General features: G+C 39.0%; 1 protein-coding gene across 1 annotated transcript in view; it reads left to right on the top strand.

Moving 5' to 3' along the window:
• Nucleotides 1-23629, top strand: part of CCDC178 (coiled-coil domain containing 178) — a gene marked incomplete at its 5' end in the record, with an annotated part of 182858 nt that overhangs the window by 157153 nt on the left and 2076 nt on the right. Inside the window, one exon of the mRNA XM_082499492.1 lies at nucleotides 1888-2022. Within this exon, the coding sequence (XP_082355618.1) occupies nucleotides 1888-2022 (135 nt within the window). The remainder of the gene's footprint in view (nucleotides 1-1887; nucleotides 2023-23629) is intronic.

The following is a 23629-nucleotide window of genomic DNA, read 5'->3' as shown; positions in this document are numbered from 1 at the left end:
TTAACAGCAGACCCGCAGAAAGAGATGGACTTCAGGAAAAAAAAATCTCTTAAAACAGGAGGAAAAGAGCAGTGATACTCAGAAAAGGTTCTTCAAACTGGAAAACATATTCCTATTAGAGTTCAGGTTTTGGCTGTGATTCAGACTGATATATTTTCACATTGAGTTTATCTCCCTTCCCTCACGTTATTTTTAAGATACATGGGTAGGACTCAAAAAATTATGTACAAAGATCTGTTTTAATACTCTATAGCTTCATTTACAAAGATGCAGAGTACTCACAGCTTCCGTAGAATCTAATGGGACTTCTGGAAACTCAGTATCTCTGAAAATCAGGCCATTAATTTTGAAAATGTGCATTAATTACTCTCTAGGCTGTAATAGCTCACTTGATTTTACTATAATCTACATTCTTTTGAAAAAGTGTATTTTTGACCTGGTACACTGCGCTTGCTCCTAAAGAGCAGTCATATCTTATCATGTAAAAGCTTCTTTATAACTGATCCAATTATTGACCTGTGGCATTGACCTTAATGAAATGTAATATTTCCAAAGGAACGGTACAATCCATTGTGTTAATATCTGGTTGACAGGCATACTCTTGAAGGCCTCATGCTAACAATAGCTATGGAATTTATTGAAATAATTAACTTGATGAAACAAAAACCCATGTATTTCCACTAAGCAATAATTTAAGTGGTTTAAATTTCCATTTTCTCAATTGCGTCTAGTCTAGAGTATGCAGCAATGTTTGCAGAATTAACCGAAACCCACGGTCGTTTTCAAAAACATTCTGTTCTGGTAGATTTTCAGATCTCATTAAAACATTTTGCTTCTAGACTGGGACCTGCCACACTGGGTTTATGAGTTCCAAATACCTGCAGATTAAGGAAATCTGATACCAGTCTTAGGTGTAGATTGTCACAATAATTACTGTTAGCAAACAGCAAAAGCCTAACAGGTAAGCACTCCCACTTTGAATAATTTCAGTTAGGATTCTTTGCACTGAATGCGATTCAAAGGATAAGCGTTATCTTTTCTATACGTCTATATAAAATCCTTTTTTTAAGTAGTGTCACTCTCAGCCGCCGCATTCAGTGCAATTTAGTGCTGTTAGATGCTTTCCTGTCACATGGTTATAGCTAGGTAGATTAATAGGAACTTCTATCTGGAAATTTCTTTCCTGTTATTGTTCTCCCTGAGCAGTTGATGGCTAAGTTAATTCTCTTTAGTTTTGTCATGCACTGAAGCACACATTGCCAAGCTATGATAAGCTTTACACAGGGAAAAAAAAAAAAAAAAAAAAAGCCCTTGTGTCCATCAAAGTCTTAAACTTGCATTTTAAACTTTGGCCTGACCTGATGTGCCATTCAAAAAGCTTCAAAAGATTATTTTTTGTTAAGAAAGGTTCAATATGTCCCGAGGCTATCGGTTTTGAGTTAAACTGGGTGAAGTAGAAATATTTTACTCATCAGCTTTGCAGTCACAGAGTTTGCCTCAGCTAGAACAAAACTGCTGAGGCATTTAGAGAAAATTAACCCCCCATCCTGGCAGCCAGATGTGACTGGTTTCTGATGAATGCACATGAGTGGGCTGAAAAACCAAGAGACTGTGAAATTCCTGTCAGGTCCGTACAGCGCAGAATGGGCTATTGACTGCTTTCTATATTTCCCTCCATCATTCTTCTTGAACGCTGCCATTAATTTCCTCTCCTACTCTGACTTGGGAATTTAATTATTTTTTTCCTTTTTTCTTTTTTTTTTTTTTTTTTTTCCCCCCTCTTCCTCCCCCATTTCCCTTCCTTCTTACCTCTCCCCCCTGTCCCACCCTCCCTCCCCCTCCCCGTTCCCATTCCCGTTCCTGTTGCGGTGGCGGTGACCGTCCCAGCTTTGGGCGCTGCAGAGGCGGCTGCGCGGGGCGCTGGCGGCGCGATGGAGGCAGCGCGGCCTCTCCATCCAGGCTGGGCTGGCGAGGATCCAGGCAGCCTCTCAGGAGAACGCTCAGAAAATATTAGCTGTGCAGGTAGGTGATTGCAGGGAAGTCGGAAAGATCATTCTGATCTAGATTGAAAAGCAAATGATGGGTAGTGTGATGAAGCATTAAAACCATATCCCATCAGAGTTTTATAAATTTTTAACCTCTTTAATAAACTGGAATTGCATGAAGGATGAATTCAGTAAGTTAGCACATATACCACGCGTAGTTTGAAAAAAAGGGGGAGAATAGATTTATTTCTCACAAACCTTTGAAAAGATTATTATAAATACATTGGATATAAATATTTGAAACATAGAGCGGCGTTAGTACTGCTGCTCTGTTTTAGAAAATGTTACTGTGTCCTGTTTTGTGCAAATATTATTTCCATGGTAAACAATATTGTCATTTTCACTATTTTCGTATTTAATTTCTTTAGCAGGAGACTGGTTTTTAGAAGTATTACACCTTCCTAACTCAGTTACACGATGACTTTCCCTTGTTTGTAAAAAAGCAACACTGGGGGGGCTATGAGATTTAAAAATGGTTTCCAACGATGTATGGTTTCTCATTTTATGACTTGTTCCCTGGATATATATGTTTACTAGGGAAAATAACTACTATATAATACAGTGTGAATGTTCTTTTTGTCTTGTGCTATGGTATCTTATTCATATTTCTGTAAAGCCGCTCCTTTCAATCTCTTCCCATAGTTAATGGCCATAACCAGATGGTGTTTGTGAAGGGTTTTTAAAAGACTTAAGTGAAAAATTTCTCTAGACTTACTACTGGCAAAAGAAGTTATGTTGCTGAGGTAGCTTTAGCGCAGCATATTCTTACAAACCTTGTCTCTAATTTTTAACACTCAGGCTTTGTTGTATGGTTGCGGAAACAATTCTATTACATTTTAATATTATGTAATTGCACTTCACAGTTAATGTCTGATGCAATAAAGTAAAAGCTAACTTGAATAAGTTGTAGAAATCCATTAAACTGCATCAGCATCATGATCTGATTTCAGTATCTCACTAAGAGGATTTTTATTTTAAAATTCCAAATTTCCATATATGTTCCACTTCTAGAAAAGATTTAGAAAATCCTAGTCATATTAAAATCAGAAAGTCAAGAAAAAGTAATTAAAATGAAAATATAATCAGATTTTATACTTTATTAGTGATTTTTAATACTCTTAATATTATGGATTTGGGGGAGTGTTATATTTGTTCAATATTGCACTGATCTGTGTGCCACTGAAAACAGGTAAGCTGGGAACGGCACTTTTCTTCATTCAAAATTCTCATTTAGCATTTAAAATACTGGAAAAGCTCCATTTTTATTTTTGCGGGGGGGATTGCTGGGATGATTTCTGTTCTCTTCTGTGTTCAACTACTCCAACAGTAAGTGAAGAACAGAGGTGATCAATGTGTGGCCCAAAGCTCATGAATAATAATAGCAGTGACATGGAAGCCACAGGTGGCAGTTGGCTGCCTCACACATGAATCTTTACATTAATCTAATGTTACACAGTATTTTAATAGCTGTACTATGAACCTCATATACAATTGAACTCTTATGTCAATAACTAGTCCATGTTACAGTGAATGAGTTTTGCAGAATTCCTTCACCTTGGCATAAATGTTTCCACATATGCCGTTCATGCTGAGAAGCTGTGTCTGTAAATCTTGTCACCCTGAATAACTCAGCTACCTAGAAATGGGCCTAAACTAAGCTTTTTGATGTGAGTCCCAGCAACATTTCTAGATGTTCAGATCCCAGTACCTCAGACCTACCAAAGACAACATTTTGTTCAAAGTCTGGTGAATATTCTGTTCCCTATCGTCTTCCACTATCCATGACATCCTTTTCTGATATTCTGATCCTTTCCTGGTATTCTAAGATTCTTGCTATGTTTTTATGCAGTTTGACTGATAATAACTTACTATTGAAATAGGGAACAAGAAAAATATATAAAATTAAAATGGAAACTAGTTCAGCTAAGAGCAATTACCAAGGTGTATAGAAGAGTATTTCCTTTCAGCTACACAATATTTTTCTATTTTAGAGGTCTTGGCAGTGATTTTTTTATGTATGGACCAGTGTCTTTGTTTTATCTGTGTTGTTGTCAGATCAATCTATCCTTCTGTCAATTCAGTTCTTATATTGATGACATTGAGCATAGTGGCGCACACTTCCAAAGTAGAAGCTGGCAGCCATTCCCCTCCCTTCCTCTTCTCTCAGCAAGAAATACCCCGAGTTTGTTGTTCCTAGCGTCTGTCTCGCATTCAAGCCTGAGGATGAGAACCCGCTGTGCTGAACAGTGTGCGAGTGTGTACTGAAATGGTGATTCCCGCTCACGAGAGCTTGCGTCCCCGTAGCTACCTTGACGAGAGCAAACAGGAGCAGGTGAATCACAGAGGAAGAGTGAATTAGAAGAGGCAGTAGATACAGTTCATTGGCTGCTTAAGTGTTTTCTAATATTTTACAGAAGCCATGACCTGGGTGAGATCCAAGACAGACTTGAAAGTAGATAATGGAGGGGGTTTTGCCCTTCTCACCAGGTACTTTTTAACTAGCAACACTCTCCATTTATACACAGCAGCAGTGTTTGGGAGAATTATGATGTGAAAATCAAGAACTGCCTCAGACTGGAAGACAGATTTGACCAGCATTTCATCATTACTAGTCTACACTACTAAGCCTATTTTTAAAAGTCTGGACTTAGAATCGTAGAATCATAGAATGGTTTAGAGTTGGAAAGGACTTTAAAGATCATTGAGTTCCAACCCCCTGCCATAGGCAGGGACACCTCACACTAGACCAGGTTACCCAAGGCCACATCCAGCCTGGCCTTGAGCACCTCCAGGGGTGGGGCCTCAACAACCTCTCTGGGCAACCTGTTCCAGTGCCCTACCACCCTCAAAGTGAAAAACTTCTTCCTAATGTTTAATCTGAACCTGCCCTCTTCCAGTTTAAAGCCATTCCTCCTCATCCTATTGCTACATGCCTGAGTAAAAAGTCCTTCCCCAACTCTCCTGTAGGCCCCCTTTAGTTACTGGAAGGCCACAATAAGATCTCCCCGGAGCCTTCTCTTCTCCAGGCTGAACAGCCCCAACTCTTTCAGCCTCTCCTCATAGGAGAGGTGCTCCAGCCCTCAGATCATCCTCATGGCTCTCCTCTGGATGCACTCCAACAGATCCATGTCCTTCATATGTTGGGGACTCCAGAGCTGGATGCAGTACTCCAGGTGGGGTCTCACGAGAATGGAGTAGAGGGGCAGAATCACCTCCTTTGACCTGCTGGCCACACTTCTTCTGATGCAGCCCAGGATACTGTTGGCCTTGTGGGCTGCGATCACACATTGCTGGCTCATGTCGAGCTTCTCATCAATCAGCACCCCCAGGTCCTTCTCCTCAGGGCTGCTCTCCAGCCATGCCCCGCCGAGCCTGTATTTGTGCTTGGGATTGCCCCGACCCAGATGCAGGACCTTGCACTTGGCCTTGTTGAACTGCATGATGTTGGCTTGCCTTCCAATTGCTTCCAATGCTGCAGATAGACCATAATGCCTGTAAGACTTTGTGCTTGAGAAGGAGGAACTAGGCCTGTAATAAGGTGACATTGCCAAAGCCATTAGCAAGGAGGGTGTTTCCAGTAACAGGTATTGGTGGAGTTAGTCATTACCTTTAATAACCACCAAAGAAAGCAAAACCTTAGTAGGGATCCCAGTTAATAGCAAAGTGCTTTTGTTAATGATAATTTGAAAAAAATAGATGCTTGCAATTAAATGTCCCTAAAAGTTTTAAATTAAGAGGAGAGCTTTACAATGATGGCAAGCTCCTTTGGTGTCTGGTCTCTCTAATTCATTTCAGAAAGAATTATATGCAGGGTACCAGTCCCAGTTTCTGTTCACAGAGTTTTCAGAGTTGGAAGGGACCTCTAGAGATCATCTAGTCCAACTCCCCTTGCTAAAGCAGGATTGCCCAGAGCACATTACTCAGGACTGCATCCAGGCAGGTTAGCACTAAACTTAGTACCAATGCCAGAGATTTGCCGTTGGTCGTCCACCCTGCTAGTTAAGCACAAATCTGAGCTCACTGTTAATTCGAAGCGTCCCTCCCTGTCACACTGCTAATGCGTGCCCTTGGGCTGAGCGTGCCCTTGGGCTGAGCCGACTTTCTTTGGTAATTGTACTAAACTGAACGGGGTTGCAGCGGGGGCAGTGTCCCCCCTAGAGCACTCGGCTAAAGTACCCGTCCCCTTTGGGGGTGCTGCTGTCCCCAGAAGAAGCAGCCTGGCTGTAAGAGGCTGCCGCATGCCAGCACCATCTTAAATGTCCTAGGGCCAGAATCTCTGCTTTGCCATGATTATGCTTTAGGTAGCAAAGGCAGAGTGTCCTGTGTTTACCTCCTCGGCTCTCTGTCCAGCCTTAGCACCAGCTGTCCAGATTTTTGGTCTGCCTGGCCCTACCCAGCAGCAGTGTGCTTTACCAGGGAGTCATAACCGGAGCGCAGTGCCTTCTGGCTGCTCCTCCTCTTGGGTCTCTGTTCTGAGAAAGAAGACCAAAAAGCATTCTTCAGTATGTAGCAGAAATGAGTATATGCTTTCTGAGCTCACACCACGGCTATGTGCCTGAAGACATGTTAATATTATCCAAATGTGTTAAAATTGTCCAAAGCACCAACAATATGAGTGTGAACCATGAAGGCAGAATTATGGGAGTCAACCTCTACTGAATATTAGCTTTTCCCATTTTTTTGCAAAGGTTTATTGGTCTGTATTGTATGTGGTGACATTGCTAGTTTTTTAAAAATAAAATGTCATTTTAATTTATATTAAGCTCCTTTTGTTTCAATCAAACTTTTAAATATATATTCCCTGGTTTATATCATGAACCTCGTAGCCATTATGCTTTTTCAACATATAATATTTGCTTTGGAAATAGGAATGATCAACTGACTACTTAGCGTCCATGTGTTTTGTGAATATACTTCTGGCAGAAAATGGATTTTTAAAATTGAGCATTTCAGTTGTGATGTTAAAAAAGGGGATAAGAGATTCTTCCATAGTAATAGGAAAGAATAAATATGTTGGCAATCGAATCAACTGCTAGAGCAGAGATCAGTGACTGAAATGATCTCTATTTTCAAATTTGGCTCTTCATCTATTTCATTTTTTGTAAAGTGCAGGATTGTTTCTTGGGCAAAACTATGTCATCTTCATATGCTCTAACTTTTTTCTAACCCATTTCAAGTTTTAAAAAATCCTTTACTGCTGTCTGACTGCAACCAGGGGCAGAATTTGAGAGATTACCATTGCAGTGCATGAAGTGCGCTAGAAGTGCACTAGAAGTGCACAAAGCACCGCTTTGCTCTTCTTTCACGTTTACATACGTGCTCAATGACTCTGAAAAGAGAACTTGTTTTTATCATGATAGTCAAGGAAAGTTCTATGATCTCCACTGTAGATTACACTGACTCTTCACCTAAACTTAATTATGTTAATAGTCAAAGGACATTCTATGTGGTAGGAGAGAAGCAAAGGCTACTGCTGAAGTCAGTGACAGCTTTTCTTCAAATAAAAGCTCTTCTGGTTGGGGTTTGAAGAAATGTGAAAGAGCAATGTGGGGAAAATTTCGCTATCACAGTTGGTGTAGTCCATATTCTGTAGTTTGCTGGAGGATTTCAGTCTTCAAAAATCCTTCTACAATCATTAAATACATTTTTAATCTGAAAGAAAATAATAGAAGTAATCTCTTTAATTTAGAAAAATCTGACAAAAACGTAAAGCCTTTTCTCCCCAAAGTGTACAGGCAAGGTATTTATTATGGTAATGACTTTTGTTTTCCCAATAATGTTTTGGAGTTTCAATAACTTGGCTCTTGAGTAAGTTCAATTAGCTATCTAATTGCAAAAATGATATATGATGGCAGGTGTAGCTTTATTTAGGACTGTGGCTGTGCTTTAATCCTGACATTCTTCAATTTAGTCCATCCTTATAAATGATTTATCTTGACTATAGTTATGCCAGAATTAGTTTGGGGGCCAAAGTGCTAACAAAAAGAATATCATCATTGCTACCCTCATTGTAATTTTAAAGTATTTCATATATACTTCTTCTGATGGTGTCATGACAAAGGTACCTTTTTGATAAATAGAAGATTATTGGCTTATTTTTTAATAGATCTGCACCTTTGATAGCCATTCACTCCAGTGCAAAGTGATATAAAAATAGATCATCAGAATTTAGAGTTCGGAAACTTTCTATCTGGTAGCAGTTTTACCCATTTTCATTAGGTGGAAATTGCTACATAAGGCACAAAGGAATGATGCATCAACCCACAGAGTGTCGCTTTGCCTGCAGAATGCTATGATTATTTATACATTTTCCTCAGTTGTACTGAAGTTGCTTGATTATCTTGAAGTCTTAAAAAACTTCTTGACAAAGCTGTTGTAGTTCAAAATAATTCCACTGTACTGAACTACACCAGTTTACACTGTATTGTCTTTATTTGGGCAATTTTGCGGAGGTCACTAGAGAAAGGACTGTTCTTAACTAAGGCTTTGAAGCTTTGCTGAATCTACTGCGGGCATCTCAGTGGATACTGCATCTTGTTTTACTGACTGTGCAAAATCTGTGGTTTTCCTGGCACCCTGTTCTACCCCTTACAGGAAAGAGCCAGTGCAGTTCCACTAAGGCCAGGACCAACTGTAATCCTGGGTGTTAAAAGCAGTGTTTGCCCTTTTGCTTTCTGTAAACCACTCATTCTTAACTTGCTTTTTAGCTGTCAGATGGTAGTCAATTTAAGTACATCTTTTGTTCTCTAACTTATTAACACAGGTGTGTTATGGTGTCCCTCAGGGCTGACGATCTTCAAAATCTGTACGCCTTCTCTTTTATTTTTCTCTGTTACGGGTTGAGTTATCACCATTTATGCTGATTACACTCAGTTGTGTCTTTTTTGCCTGCTGATTTCACTTTAGCAGTCTTGCTGTTTCTGCCTTGTCTTGGAGACATATGGGTTTGGATGACAGATAACTTTTCTTAAGGGGACATGGCTGCACACCTTTTAATTAGTTCTAAAGCTTTTGTATTTAATCACACTTATTCATAGTAACCATTTAAAATATCAAGGTTAAATTTTTCTGGTTTTATTATTCATTTATAGAATACTTATGCAGTTAAAGGGGAATTGAGACCTGGTATTTTTGCTCCTGCTCATGGGGGTAATCCTTCTGAGTTGAAAAATTTGCTACTTGGTCAATCAGGTTCTAAAGAAACATGGAAATCAGCACCCAGTATATAGTTTCTAAATATATATGGCTTTCCTCTGAAATGCTTATGAATTTTGGATAATAACATCTGGAATTCTTCAAAATATGATCCCATGTTTTATTTCAATCCTTAAAGTAATTATTTTTGTCTAGATTTTTCTAGATTGAGCTGATGACCCGGACAAGCATTCCCCAAAATGTCTGAATTTACTTATCATGTAGGCATAGCAGCAAATACAGCTGCCATGGAATAGACACAGAAAATGTTCATGACCATTTATTTTGTTGCTTCATGATGAGAGGGACCCTTCTACTGAGACAGTGCAAAGTAGTCTCAAAATAAACCCAATTCATAGAAGAAATTAGAACCTGCTTCATTTCTTTGCCTCATTTTCATGGTCTGTGATTTTGCTTATCACATGGCAAGACTCTGATGTCTTTATTCTGACATGATTTCCTTTACTGTTTTTGAAGTGTACATATCATTTGGCACAACTCAGTTGCATTTACCTTTTTGTGCCACTTACACCTTAGCACACCAAGCTTCTTGTGCTTCGCATAAACGCTTTATTTTTCAAAGCGTCGTGCCCAAAGGCTGATATAACCACAAACATTTCCTGGCAGGCATAAGAACACCTATAGTGGTCTTAACTGGCTTATTCTTCTATGGCTTCACTTGAAAGTTTCACTGTATGAAGTAAATGTGATATGAAGCAAGTCATTTAGAAATGTGGCTATCACTTAAAACCTCTAATATATAGTAGGGAGATAAAGAAAACAGTTCTGCTAGTTGCCCATCAATTATGGAGGCTAGAAGATAGTCTCTGCAGACAATCAAATTAGTCTCATATTTTTAAGATTAACCTGACCAGGATTGTTGTAGTGATAAATTATTTGGTTTGTTTGCAAGTGTACATTTTCGATATACAATTTTTGTGCAGAAATATGTATGAGTATTTTGAGTACTAAAAATTCATAGAATCATAGAATCATAAAATTGTCTAGGTTGGAAGAGACCCTTGGGATCATCGAGTCCAACCATCTACCCTACTCTCCAAAGTTCTCCCCTACACCATATCCCCCAACACCACATCTAAACATCTCTTAAACACATCCAGGGATGGTGACTCAACCACCTCCCTGGGCAGTCTATTCCAATGCCCGACCACTCTTTCTGTGAAAAATTCTTTCCTAATGTTCAGTCTAAGTCTACCCTGTTGGAGCTTGAAGCCATTCCCTCTTGTTCTGTCATTAATTACCTGTGAGAAGAGACCAGCACCAACCTCTCTACAGTGTCCTTTCAAATAGTTGTAGAGAGTGATGAGGTCTCCTCTCAGCTTCCTCTTCCTCAAACTAAAGAGTCCCAGCTCCTTCAACCGTTCTTCATATGATTTTTTTGCTATATGATTGTGACCTAGGAGATAATGGAAACATGCCATCTAATCTAGGAGATTATTTCAAAATTTCTTTTAAAAGAAGAATTCTTAAGAGTTGTATTTCTTCAGTGTTCACCACCACATACTGGAATCCATCTCTAAATATAACCAGAGTAGCCCTAATTGTCCACTTTCTTACACTTTCTAACATCCACACACAGAAATGTCTTAATAATTTTAAATGTGCTATCTAATAGAAAGGTATAGATACTTTTTTTAATAATGAAACACAACTTCACAGAATTAAGTTTACTACAAGTAACTTGATGCCTGACTTTAACTGATGAGACTACTAGACAAACTTCATTTCTCATTGAGCAAAAATTATTCTCCTATTAAAGATAAATGAAATCCAGAAATGCAGCCTATGAATTCATATTCTTTCCACCTATAACTCTGATAACTTACATTTGTGGGCCAAACACTCAAAGATCCAGTCAAGTCTAAGGAACTGGCAAGCTTGGTATCTCTACTGCTTTTATTATCAGCAGGGCTACTCAAACCAGTAGGTCTTAAAAGACAAGAAGAGAGAAACTGCATGACTTCCTGCTTCTTCAAAATTGATCCACTAAGTCATGTCACTGCTGCAGCAATCTTTAAGCCTCAGATTATTCTCTGTACTCCCTGAGAGAGAGATTCAGAGTTTAAAACTTGATGGAATAAAAATGTGCTCAAACACTGTATCATAAATTGAAAAGTTTTCAAAAAACATGGAAGTTGTTGTGCTGGACGCCTTTTCCAGAATTTGAAGGCTACTGGATTTCAATTTCTTGAAGTAGCATAAATATTACTTTTTACTTAAATAACTAAATTCTGTGTTGAAATGTTTACACAAAATAGGCTGAATTAAGTTTATAGAAATAACTGTGATCCTAAGATTTCTAAATTGAGTACCTTGTTTTTATAATCTTAATAATTTTCTTTTAAGTTCTTTTCTTAAACTCTAATATTTCCAAGAATGTAAAACATTATATTGACACCTTGATCATCAGCAGAATTAGTACCAATACACTTATCTTTAACTAATGGAGTAAATAACTGCAGTAGGCTGTCATTTATCTCTTATTCAGTAATTTATTGCTCACCCTTTTTATCTAAGCAAAGTCCCTCCAGCTCAGTGTTTACTTTTCCTAGCCCAGTGTCAATGCTGCATCTCATCCCAGATCAAATCAGACCTCTCTCCTCCACCTGACTCATTCCCAAACTGCTGGACCAGCCATTTCTGCTCTCCCTTCAACCTCCTTTTCCAGTCTTAGTCTCTGGCACTACCTATTGATTTGCATTTTCCTCTATTGCCTTGTTGCTTGCTCAAGTCCCAGCCTCCATCTTTTTTCCAACCAGTGGTCACCTTCTTCCACCTTTCAGCCTCTGAGATCTGCCAATTCATAGAGTCATAGAATGGTTAAGGTTGGAAGAGACCTTTAAGATCATCAGGTCCAACCGTTAACCTAGCACTGCCAGGTTACCACTAAACCATGTCCTGCATCACTACATCTACACATCTTTTAAATATCTCCAGGGATGCCAACTCAATCACTTCCCTGAGAAGCCTGTTCCAATGCTTGACAACTCTTTTGGTGAAGAAATTTTTCGTAATATCCAATCTGAACCTCTCCTGGCACAACTTGAGGCCACATCCTCTTGTCCTTTTACTTGTTACTTGGGAGAAAAGGTCGAGCCTCGCCTCGCTACAACCACCTTTCAGGTAGCTGCAGAGAGCAATAAGGTCTCCCCTCAGCCTCCTTTTCTCCGGACTAAACAATCCCAGTTCCTTCAGCTGCTCCTCATAAGACTAGTTCTCTAGACCTCTCACCAGCTTTGTTGCCCTTCTCTGAACATGCTGAAGCACCTCAATATCTTTCTTGTAGTGAGGCGCCCAAAACTGAACACAGTGCTCAAGGTGGGACCTTACCAGTGCTAACTACAGAGGTATAATCGCTTCTCTGGTCCTGCTGGCCACACTATTCCTCATACCAGGCAGGATGCTATTGGCCTTCTTGGCCACCTGGGCACACTGCTGGCTCATATTCAACCGGCTGTCAACCAGCACCTCTATGTCCTTTTCCACTGGCAGCTTTCTAGCCACTCCTCCACAGTCCTGTAGGGCTGCATGGGGTTGTTGTGACCCAAGTGCAGGACCCAGCACTTGGCCTTATTGAACCTCATACCATTGACCTCGACCCATCAATCCAGCCTGTCCAGAGCCCTCTGTAGGGCCGTCCTACCCTCAAGCAGATCAACACTCCCACCCAACTTGGTGTCATCTGCAAACTTACAGAGGGCGCACTCGATCCCCTTGTCCATATCATTGATAAAGATATTAAAGAGAACCGTCCCCAGTACTGAGCTCTGGGGAACACCACTTCTGACTGGCCACCAACTGGATTTAATTCCATTCACCACCACTCTTTGGGCCTGGCCATCTAGCCGGTTTTTAACCCAGCAAAGTGTACACCCATCCAAGTCAGGAACAGCCACTTTCTCCAGGAGAATGCTGTGGGAAACAGTGTCAAAAGCTTTACTAAAGTCTAGGTAGACAACATCCACAGCCTTTCCCTCATCCACTAAGTGAGTCACTTTGTCATAGAGGGAGACCAGGTTAGTCAAGCAGGACCTGTCTTTCATAAATCCATGCTGACTGGGCCTGATTACTTACTTGTCCTGTATGTGCCGCGTGATGGCACTCAAGATGATCTCTTCCCTAACCTTCACCAACACAGAGGTCAGACTGACAGGCCTGTAGTTTCTCGGATCCTCCTTGCAGCCCTTCTTGTAGATGGGCATCATATTTGCTAACCTCCACTCAACTGGGACCTCCCGGGTTAGCCATGACTGCTGATAAATGATGGAAAGTGGCCTGGTGAGCACGTCTGCTGGCTCCCTCAGTACCCTTGGGTGGATCCCATCCAGCCCCATAGACTTGCATGTGTCTAAGTGCTGTAGTAGCTCACTAACCATTTCCTCTTGGATTATGGGGGCTTCATTCTGGTTCTTGTCCCTGTCTTCCAGCTCAGGGGGCTGAGTACCCAGAGAACAACTGGTACCCTATTAAACACCTATTAAAGGCTGGGGCAAAGAAGGCATTAAGTACCTCAGCCTTTTCCTCATCCTTGGTCACAATGTTTTGTCCTGCATCCAATAAAGGATGGAGATTCTCCCTAGTCCTCCTTTTGTTGTTATTGGATTTATAGAAACATTTTTTATTGTCTTTTACAGCAGTATCCAGATTAAGTTCTAGTTGGGCTCTGGCCCTTCTAATTCCAGCCTCTACCCTCACCTGACAGGCCACTGACAGTTTTCTTTCACTGCAGCCCAATTTTATCTCCTTGTAAGCCTTCCCCAAATCTAACTGTTGCTCTGTTTTGGCTCTTGTGCTGTCACATTCAAATCAAGCAATTTGCTCCTCCTTCAGCATCTACTGGGCAAAATGAAAGCACAGGCAGGACACCTCTACTCTAAGGCCCCTAGACCCAACCCAAATCACAGCAGTCCTGAGATACTGCTGCTGGAGAAGTCTTACGTGCTGCAAGGCTCAAGTTTGTGAAAATATAGTTTTCAGAGTGACTGAGTTCAAGTTGACATTTACCAAGCATGGGTAAAGTGTTTTCAGAGCCTCATGGCTCTAAAATTTTGTTGGTAGTAGTGTATGACCCATTTCTGTCATTTTTTAAATTTACCAAAAAAATCAAGTATTTGAGCCCAATGCCTAAATTTTGGATAAATTGTTGGGAAAAAAAATATAATGGATCCTATAAAAGCAAATACTTGGCAACTTTCATAATATGCAATGCTCTCAGCCCTACCTACAGTTCAGGGGAGTCCTTCCTATTATAGAAAAACAGTTTAAGTGGTTGAAACACCAGTGGTTCAAAATCCAGCAATAATTAATTCAAGTTCTTCTTAGCAAAATTAATAGGAATCCTTGATTCTCTTTGCAGAGCTGAGCTGTCTTGGTTTAAGTGTGTTATGAGTACCTGGGTCAATATGCACATACACAACCAAAATGCCTCAAAGTATTTTATTATAGTGCTGTGAAAAGTTTGTGGGTTTGTTGTTTTGTTTTGTTTTTTTTTCAGAGAAACATAACCATTTCTCATCTGTAATGTTATTTTTCTAAATCATGTTTTGTCCTGATTGGAGCAATAGTATTGAATAGCAGAAAGGCCATAGTTTTTTTAAGCAGTACTGGCTAAACAAGAGAAAACATAGCTTGAATGTACATTATGTTCCCATCAGCTGTGCTGATAGATACCTGTATAGCAACAGAGCAAGCAAACTTCTAAATAGTTCCATTTAATGTAAAATGCTGTGTTTCAGAGACTTTTACGCTAAAATAGCTGTACATATTTTGGTACTGTGTTCAAGTTTAAGGCCAAATTATAGGTAACACTGAGGTTTATGATGATGATTCTGTCTTTTGAGACCTTGGCCAAATATGACAAACCTCTCAAAGGTCAATCATTTGGATCACAAGATTCCCTTTGTAAGTAAAACCAGAACAGTTTTGCATGTACTTACTCCTTCAACAAGCCAATGGTAGCTCTGAATGACAAGAGAATACGGCAATGAGCTGACAAGTAAGACGGTTATTCAGTTGTTATGTGTCAAAAAGAAAAGGAAATGACACTTCATAGATTTGCTTTTCCAGCAATTGACAGAAGCCTTCAGCGTACAATTAAGAAAAGTTAAATAAAGCCCATTTTTAGGAAGACAAGATTAAGGATAGGATTTATGACGTTATACTGTGGCCAAATGAGCAAATGCTGGTTTTATAAGTAAAAACTAAGGAATTAATTTTCTTTATCCAGTACAGCGGGTAAAGAATCAGAAAAATGACATTGTAAATTAATGATTCAACCTTGCAACATCACTTTGGGCTATCTGAAGTTTAGTAACCTCCTTCTACCCGTTTTAAACATATATCAAAACACAGGTTTAATGATGAACTGTTTACATGTTGAAAGCTCCTATTTGGCAGCTCTTCTGTTTTTGTTGTCACCTGAATTAATTATGGTAGTTCAGAACATCTCTAGTAAACATGCTGATATATCATAGATTATAAACTCATCTACCGAACTCTTAACCATGGTTGCAAAGTAGATTATTTTATTTAAAGACAGCAGTTTAAAAATTTAGGCAGTTAATTTAATTATCCTCTCCCAGAAGTATAAGAAGAAATCAGAATCCTAGTGTGTATAGCATTATACTTGCATAGGAAAACTTACAGGAGCATTTTTGCCTCAAACTCAATAATTTCAGTTATAATCACTAACTATGTTTTTGTTTTACAGAACCAGTATGATTTGGAAAAAGAATAAAATTGCTTTTAAAGTACAAAAATAATTATGAACCACTTGAAATGTAATGTCTGTATTTTATTTCTCATCAGAATTCATTAGTGTGTAACATCAATAATTTAGCCCATCATTTGCCAACACTGACTTGGCTCAGTAGTTCAATCATGTAACCCTGTAAACTCACTTTCCATTAAAATGAATGTTGCTGACAAAGGATAACTAAAGAGATACTTCATTTATTAGCTAAAGAGATACTTCATTTATCAACATTTTTAAATTAGGAGTTTGGGACCACAGACACTTAGCTGGATAAATTATTCAAAGGAATCTTTGCATTAGGCCTAAAGATGTTTGTAGAATCAAATACAACGTTATCCAGAATTATAACTGCCTTTCATTTGTGTAACATGTAATTCGCAGTATACTATTCCAGAAACCAACAGAGCCACCTGCAGAGAATCAAATGACCTACCGGAATGAAATCCTGACTGTCATGTGCAAAATTATAAAATGTGTAGTAGTTATCCCGTATTTCGATTGACTCAATCAAGCATTTCCCATGGAAAACTCCTTACAAGAAACTTCTTGCAACAGGCACTATAATCTTCCAAAGTAGCACTTGAGGTATGGAATGTTTTACATTATTTCACTATGAGCAGCTTCTTCAAATCCAGTCATTATACTCTCCAAACAGATCCTTTAAAAACATTCAGGTTTCAGACGCAACGTCTCAGCTTGTCAATTCTCCAGCCTTTTTCCTAGAGACCTACGCTTTCTTACCAGGATACTGCCTTCATTTTCTAAACTTCAGTCTTTTTTTTATTTTTTTTTGCTAGCTTATTACAACTTGTACACAAACGTTTCTTTTTTGAAATAAACAGGTGCTTGAAGCGTGTGAGGACAAAGTTAAGAATAAAATAAAAACCTCTCATAACATATCTTTTGCCTGTGCCTGGAAAGATAGAGTTGGAAACCAAATCCTTCCTGAGGACAAATCAGTCAACATCTGTCACAGGATCCACATAACATGGCTGTCATCTGACTGCATACTCTGGAGGGCTGCTGCTCGCAGTACAGAAGCAACCAATTAAGGACATAAGCAGAAAACAAATAAAAATGTTACAGTACCAGTTCGGTACAAGCCACGACATTACTGTCCAGTTCCCCTTACTCTTTTCCATCTATCTAGGTAGAATGTATATGGTTTCTCCAGAGAGTATTCCCATCTTTATCCCTTTCTCAAACTTCAGATTGGAGATATTCTGAACCTAGAGACAAGAACCGCTCCTCCTTCGAGCACTGTTCCGAGTACGTCCTGTTACAGTCTCTGTGCTCACAGGCTGTTATAAATACATTCTTGTGATACTCCGGGCTGAAGAGTGAGGGATCAAATTTAGGTCTTCATTTGCAAGTGTTCTCATAAGAAGTATTTTTTCTGAAATGATATTGGGATATTTCTCTGAGCCCGAGCGCTGTGTTAACGGAGCAGGTATGTGGTAGCAGAGCAGAAATCTCTCTTTGAGACAAAAGAAAAGAAGCTACTGTTGGCTAATTCAGGGGACTGAGAAGCTTTGTACAAGGAAATCTTTTTGGTAAATTTTTCTCTTTTTTGTGAGGGGAGAATGGGGTGGAAAGGATTACGGCTTAGAGTACTACTTGGTTCTTAAGAATAATTTTGAAGAAAATGAGAACAGAAGCATTCTCCTTTGATAGTGCTGTATTTCTCATTCCTATAATATTCAGCTTTGCTACAAGGGTATGAAATCTGTATCATCACTTCACTCAGAATCAGTTTTGGTGCTCCTACTGGCACTGGAGCAATAAGCTGGGAGTTAAAGACTCAGGAAGAGCAGTTTATTTCTTACGCTTAACTCTCCTCCAAAACTCTGATGGGTCACAACAGTTTCACTGAGTTGCTTTAGTATGCCAGCTCGTCACAGTTATCATGGAATTTTACTGGAGCATTTTAATTATCTATAATAATTCCAGAAAATCCTCCTTTTCATTTGGCACAGATTTTTCAAAGCTATAAGTTTTAGTTTTGTTACAATTTCTAATATAAGAAAATTGAAGTGTACACCAAACAAGGAAATTTTTAATGCTATGCTTTACTCCATTTAACCTTTAGGGACTAACAAGTCTTGCTAAACAAAACAACATCCTTAAAATCGGTCCCATTGATGAAGTTAGGCTGACTTCCTTAGATACAGGACTATTTTCCTCAAGGTGAAGGCAGAACAATCTGAATCAATATACATGCTCTCACTGTCTTGCCTTGTAGTGAAACTTTTATTCTGGGGGCTAAAATGGCATCTGCGTTTTAAAAGTAAGTGTTGTGGTGATAGTTTTATTATAATCTTGGTGGCCTGAGAAAGTAAGCAAGGCAGATTTTGTAAGGTAAGGCACTATCTTTTATTAGACTGGAAAAAAAGACAAGCTTTTGAGTACCCAAGTCCTTCCTGTTAGCATCATTTCTTGTATCTCTGATAACTTTCTGGGAGGGTGTTGAGCGTTATGTTCTTAGTTTCAGTGATATATATATTCATTGATAATCTAATTGTCACTCAGTTTAAAAAGTATATATATAATTATGCAGCAAAGACTTCCACCTGTATTCTGGTCTTTCTTAGATCTTAATATCTTACTTATCTTACTGTAATAACAATTCTCTACATTTCGTAATGACTCCTTTGACCTATACAGCTGATGAGTCTAGCCACTGCTGGTGTTATATTATTACCTTTCTTTTCCATTTATTTCTCATTCTTTTTAATTCCTACTTCTTTCTTCTTAACAGGTGAAGTCTCAAAGATAGGGAAAATTTAGAGGAGATGAGGAAGGAAATGATTTGACTAGACAGATCAGATTAGGATTTGAGATTAGCAATCTAAAACACAATAATGCAGTCATCTGAAAGAATTGATGTTTTTTCATTAGTTTCTCTAATTTTCTCAGTTCCATATGTCTCAAGGATAAAAAAACATTTGTCGTCTTCTATTGGTCATCAAAGAGCTGAGATTTTCCTGTATATAAAACATCAGAACTTTTCATTCCTTTGTAGTCCCTCAGACAGCATATAACTCTGGAGCTCGATCTGTAATAGTTTGACAGCGTCAGTGTCACCGTGACAGATACATTGCTGCCCAATAACCATTCAGGTTGAGAAGTCATGCACTTTAGCTTCACCAGTATGATTTCTGCCTTGCCAAGATCAACATCCACAAAAGTGGCCTGTTTGATCTGCCATTTTATTTGGAATAATTTAAGAAACCTTTTTAATAGACTTGTGTCTTTAAATAGTACTTTCCGGTTAGGGAATACTGAAGATTTTTCCTTTTCAAAACCAAAATAATTTTTTATTGCAGCAAATGAGGGGCAGAAGTACAAATTATTTTGGAGCCAAATCAACTTCCTTTGGGAGGAAGAGAAGTCTGTGAGGGGTGTGTAGATGTCCTCTGAAGCAGCATTTCCAGTTTTCTGTCCCTCTTGTATGATGGAGGTAGCTGCCATCTTGGACACTGATGTCCCTGGGGACATGATGAAGAGAAATTTGAGCGATCCACTCCATGACTTTCCCCCTTCATACCACACTCCTTAGCCTTGGGTAGTACAAGTTTTTTCTGACTGCTCAGTCCTACAGAGGCTTTAATGTCTATTTTCAGAGACTAGGAATGAATTTGAAAAATTTTTTGTGGATATATAGCTCTTCTAGCTGTTTCCAGGTTAATGCAAAACCTTCCTTTCTTGAGTTTCCATGTGTCCTACAGGGGCAGCAAGAGAAATACCTGACACTGTGGAAACTCAGAAGTATGATACTGAGATTACAGGGAGGTCTTCTGAGATTTAGGAATACTTTCTGAAACATAGGGAACTCTGGCGAAAATTCTCTTCAGTCCATTCTCATCTGTCTGTTCTGGGATAGGAAAATGTTAGGAAGAAATATCGCGTATGTTTGTTCTGCCCATATACTCTTCCCGACATAGCCTCTTATCATGACCATTGCTGGGAACAAAACGGTGGGTTAGATGGACCGTTGGTTTGATTCCACATTGCAGTTTATATGTTATGGTGTTATGGAAAAATGAGAACCTCAACACCAATGTTGCTGGCTTCTAAGGCAATATATGCATTTTCCAATTTGACATTGACATTTTATTTATATCCCTGTTATTATTCCTATGTTTATTTGCATAGTTTTCTGATTATCTTATTGATTTACTATTTCTTCATGTATTGCAGATATTCTGCATCTGTGTCAAAAGGTGGTTTGCAACTGTTACCTTTTTTCCCCTCAGGGAGCACATGAAATTATTACTTTTTGAGGATCTCTTTTCTAAGTAACTTTACCTAAACTTTAACTAAAAATTTACCATATGAGAGAACAAGTTTGTACAAAATGTGAATCATAACTGGATATGTACCACATCTAGGAAGAAGCTGATTCTCCAGGAGTTAATTTTAAAATACTTCCAAGTTATAATACTCATCAAACAATAATATTTTGCACATCTAAGCTAAAAAGCTTGAGGATAAATCCTCAAAATAAAATAAATTGAGCTTCAAGTACTGTTTAGGCAATTATTATTTGACTATAGGCGTGATGTTTCAAGACAGGAATTTACATGGCCAAAGTTCATTCCCTGTTCTTTTTTTCCATTCTTTCCTTCAGCAAATGAGTCCTCCTCCAGGAAGGAGGATTGTTAAAAAATAGGTTTCATCAGTAAAAGAATCAAGTTATTCACCTCTTTTTAAAGTTTTGCAGTCTAGCTCAGACATATATCCACATATATCTCGCTGTTCCTGCAATATGTTAGGTAGAACAGCTGACAAATGAAAAGATGGTAAGGGCTCAGGGCCTGATTTTGATAGTTTTCTGTGGTTTAAATCCATTAGTTTCATTAAAGTTACACCTAATTTATGTCTGTGTGAAAATCAAGCATTAAGTTTGCCTTGTATTTTTAGTCTTTATTTCTAATGATTTGAGAGCTGCTAGTATTCAATACTATCAGACTAATGGAGCAAATTAAAGATGAGTGACCTTATTTTATGTCATTGTATATTTAAAATAAATATTTTCAGTTTCTACAATTAAATAATGAAAAAAAAAATTCACTGAAACACTAATAAAGCATATGACTGTCGTAAACTTAATTTACTTAGTACACTGTAAAATTCAGCTTCCTTCCTAACAAGCTGAACTTTTTTCGTGAAAGTAGTGGAAATTTTCCTATGACCCAGCGCTTCATAAATGTGGTCGAAATGGCAACTAGAATAAAATGAAGCACTTCCTCAGAAACAGCTCTGCTGAGAATCGAATTGTTGTCTCACTGAAGTCCACAGCCTAATTTGAGAATTCATTTTACATGAATGTAATCCATTTATTTAAATCATTCATGGAAATGAGATCAGAGATATAAGGTACAGTTTGTAGTTTGTTTGTTTGTTTATTTCAGGAGTGACAGAATACATCCATAGCTCTCAGTTTTCAGTTAATGGGAACCCAGATGCATGCTAAACCTTGGCCTTAGACAGACGTATCGGTATCATTTCGTAAATGAGCCAGCACAGAAAATTTTCAAGACAATTCAATCTAATCTTAAATGTTTTATTAAATCTATTTTAAAATCAAGTCCGTGTCATTAATAAACTATCATTTGATGATTAGTTTTCCCTCTTGTAAACATTAGTTATTAAAAATTCCATTCAGCAAAATTTACAATATATGTTAATATTACCTTCATTTTATTACTAAAAGACAGTACATCGGGTCCAGATAAAAGGTATCAATACTTCAGACAAGATTTTTCTGGTGGTGGTTTTTTTAATGATATAAGAAACCCACAACTGAATCGCTGCACTACACTCAATTCTAGAACATCTTTAGAAACCAGAACACCAGGAAAAATGGCACTGGTTCCAATGCTAGCTTCTTTACTGAGTGCAAACTTCAGCAAAATCTTAGAAAGTCAAATCAGTAAGTCAGTGAAATAATCTTACCACTCCCTCTTCCTTTTCTGTCACCTTTCTTAAGAGTTTCAGCCATTTACATATTTCATCCCAAATTTCATTACTACTGCATTTGGCTACGGCACCATTACACTCATGACTTTCTCAGGGATGGTGGCCCAGTGCATTTACTTTCAGTTTGCATTTTCATTTCTCTCCCTACATCCACATGCATACAACACATTCTTATACTCTTGAGAGCACCTCTCTAATGGGCTGCACTGCTGCGAATAGTCCCCAGGTTACTCCAGACACACTGAATGAAAAACACGCACAAAGAACAATAATTAGAGCATTAGAGTATGGAGAAGGGGCCCATAAAGGCTCATTGTGATATGCTAGTTGGCCCCAGGGTCAGGAAAGAGTTTCTGGCCCTGGTTTATTTACCAGACATAATGTTGCCAATGTTTGCCAAAACATGTTTTTCAGACTTTATGTTGTCACAGCAAAGGAAAGGGAATTGCTGAGTATGCACCAGAGTGTTAATGGGTGGATCATACACATTCTGGTTTTCCCCTTTGAATTTTAATTCTTCCTGAGTACTGAATGCCCCTTTGGAAAATCATAGAATGATAGAATGGTTTAGGTTGCAAAGGACCTTAAAGATCATCTAGTTCCAACCCCCCTGCCATGGGCAAGAACACCTCCCACTAGACCAGGTTGCTCAAAGCCCCATCCAGCCTGGCCTTGAACACTTCCAGGGATGGGGCCTCCACAGCTTCCCTGGGCAACCTGTTCCAGTGTCTCACCACCCGCACAGTAAAGATTTTCTTCCTAATATCTAATCTAAATCTACCCTCTCCCAGTTTGAAGACATTACGCCTCCTCCTATCACTACACTCCTTGATTAAGAGTCCCTCCTCATCTTTCCTGTAGGCCCCCTTTTAGGTACTGGAAGGCTGCTATAAGGTCTTCCTGGAGCCCTCTCTTCTCCAGGCTGAACAACACCAACTCTCTCAGCCTGTCTTCATAGCAGAGGTGCTCCAGCCCTCGGATCATCCTCGTGGCCCTCCTCTGGACCTGCTCCAACAGGTCCATGTCCTTCTTATGTTGAGGAGTCCAGAGGTGGACACAGGACTCCAGGTGGGGTCTCACGAGAGCAGAGTAGAGGGTCAGAATCACCTCCCTCAACCTGCTGCCATGCTTCTTTTGATGCAGCCCAGGATACTGTTGGCTTTCTGGGCTGCGAGAGCACACGGTTGGCTCATGTTGAGCTTGTCATCCACCAGTACCTGCGGGTCCTTCTTGGCAGGGCTGCTCTCAATCTCATCATCCCCCAGCTTGTATTTGTGTACAGGATTGGCACGACCCATGAACGTGAGGAAACAATGTAAGGATTATGCTGAGGAAATCAAGATATGATGAAGGAATGAATGAAGAAACCCTTCCAGAGCAACTTTTTAATGCATAGCGTGCTTTGTATAGAAAGGAGGCTACCAACAGGGCTTTTTTATTTGTTGCAGTTCTTACATCAGACATCCATACACATTAAGCTGTACCTTTAAATGTGTATAAAACCTTTTAAAAGCTGGACCACTTTCCCCATTACATATTCATTAATTGTGCTGTACCCCATAAGATTAATAATGCAGAAGGTACTCATTTGGACATCTGCATTTCTTTGTGATTGCTTTGTCTTTGTATCAAC

This window comes from Vanellus vanellus (assembly GCF_965231255.1).
Source record: "Vanellus vanellus genome assembly, chromosome: 2".
NCBI classification, from domain to species: domain Eukaryota; kingdom Metazoa; phylum Chordata; class Aves; order Charadriiformes; family Charadriidae; genus Vanellus; species Vanellus vanellus.
Note: the sequence above shows the minus strand (reverse complement) of the source record. Positions and strands in the feature narration are given on the sequence as shown.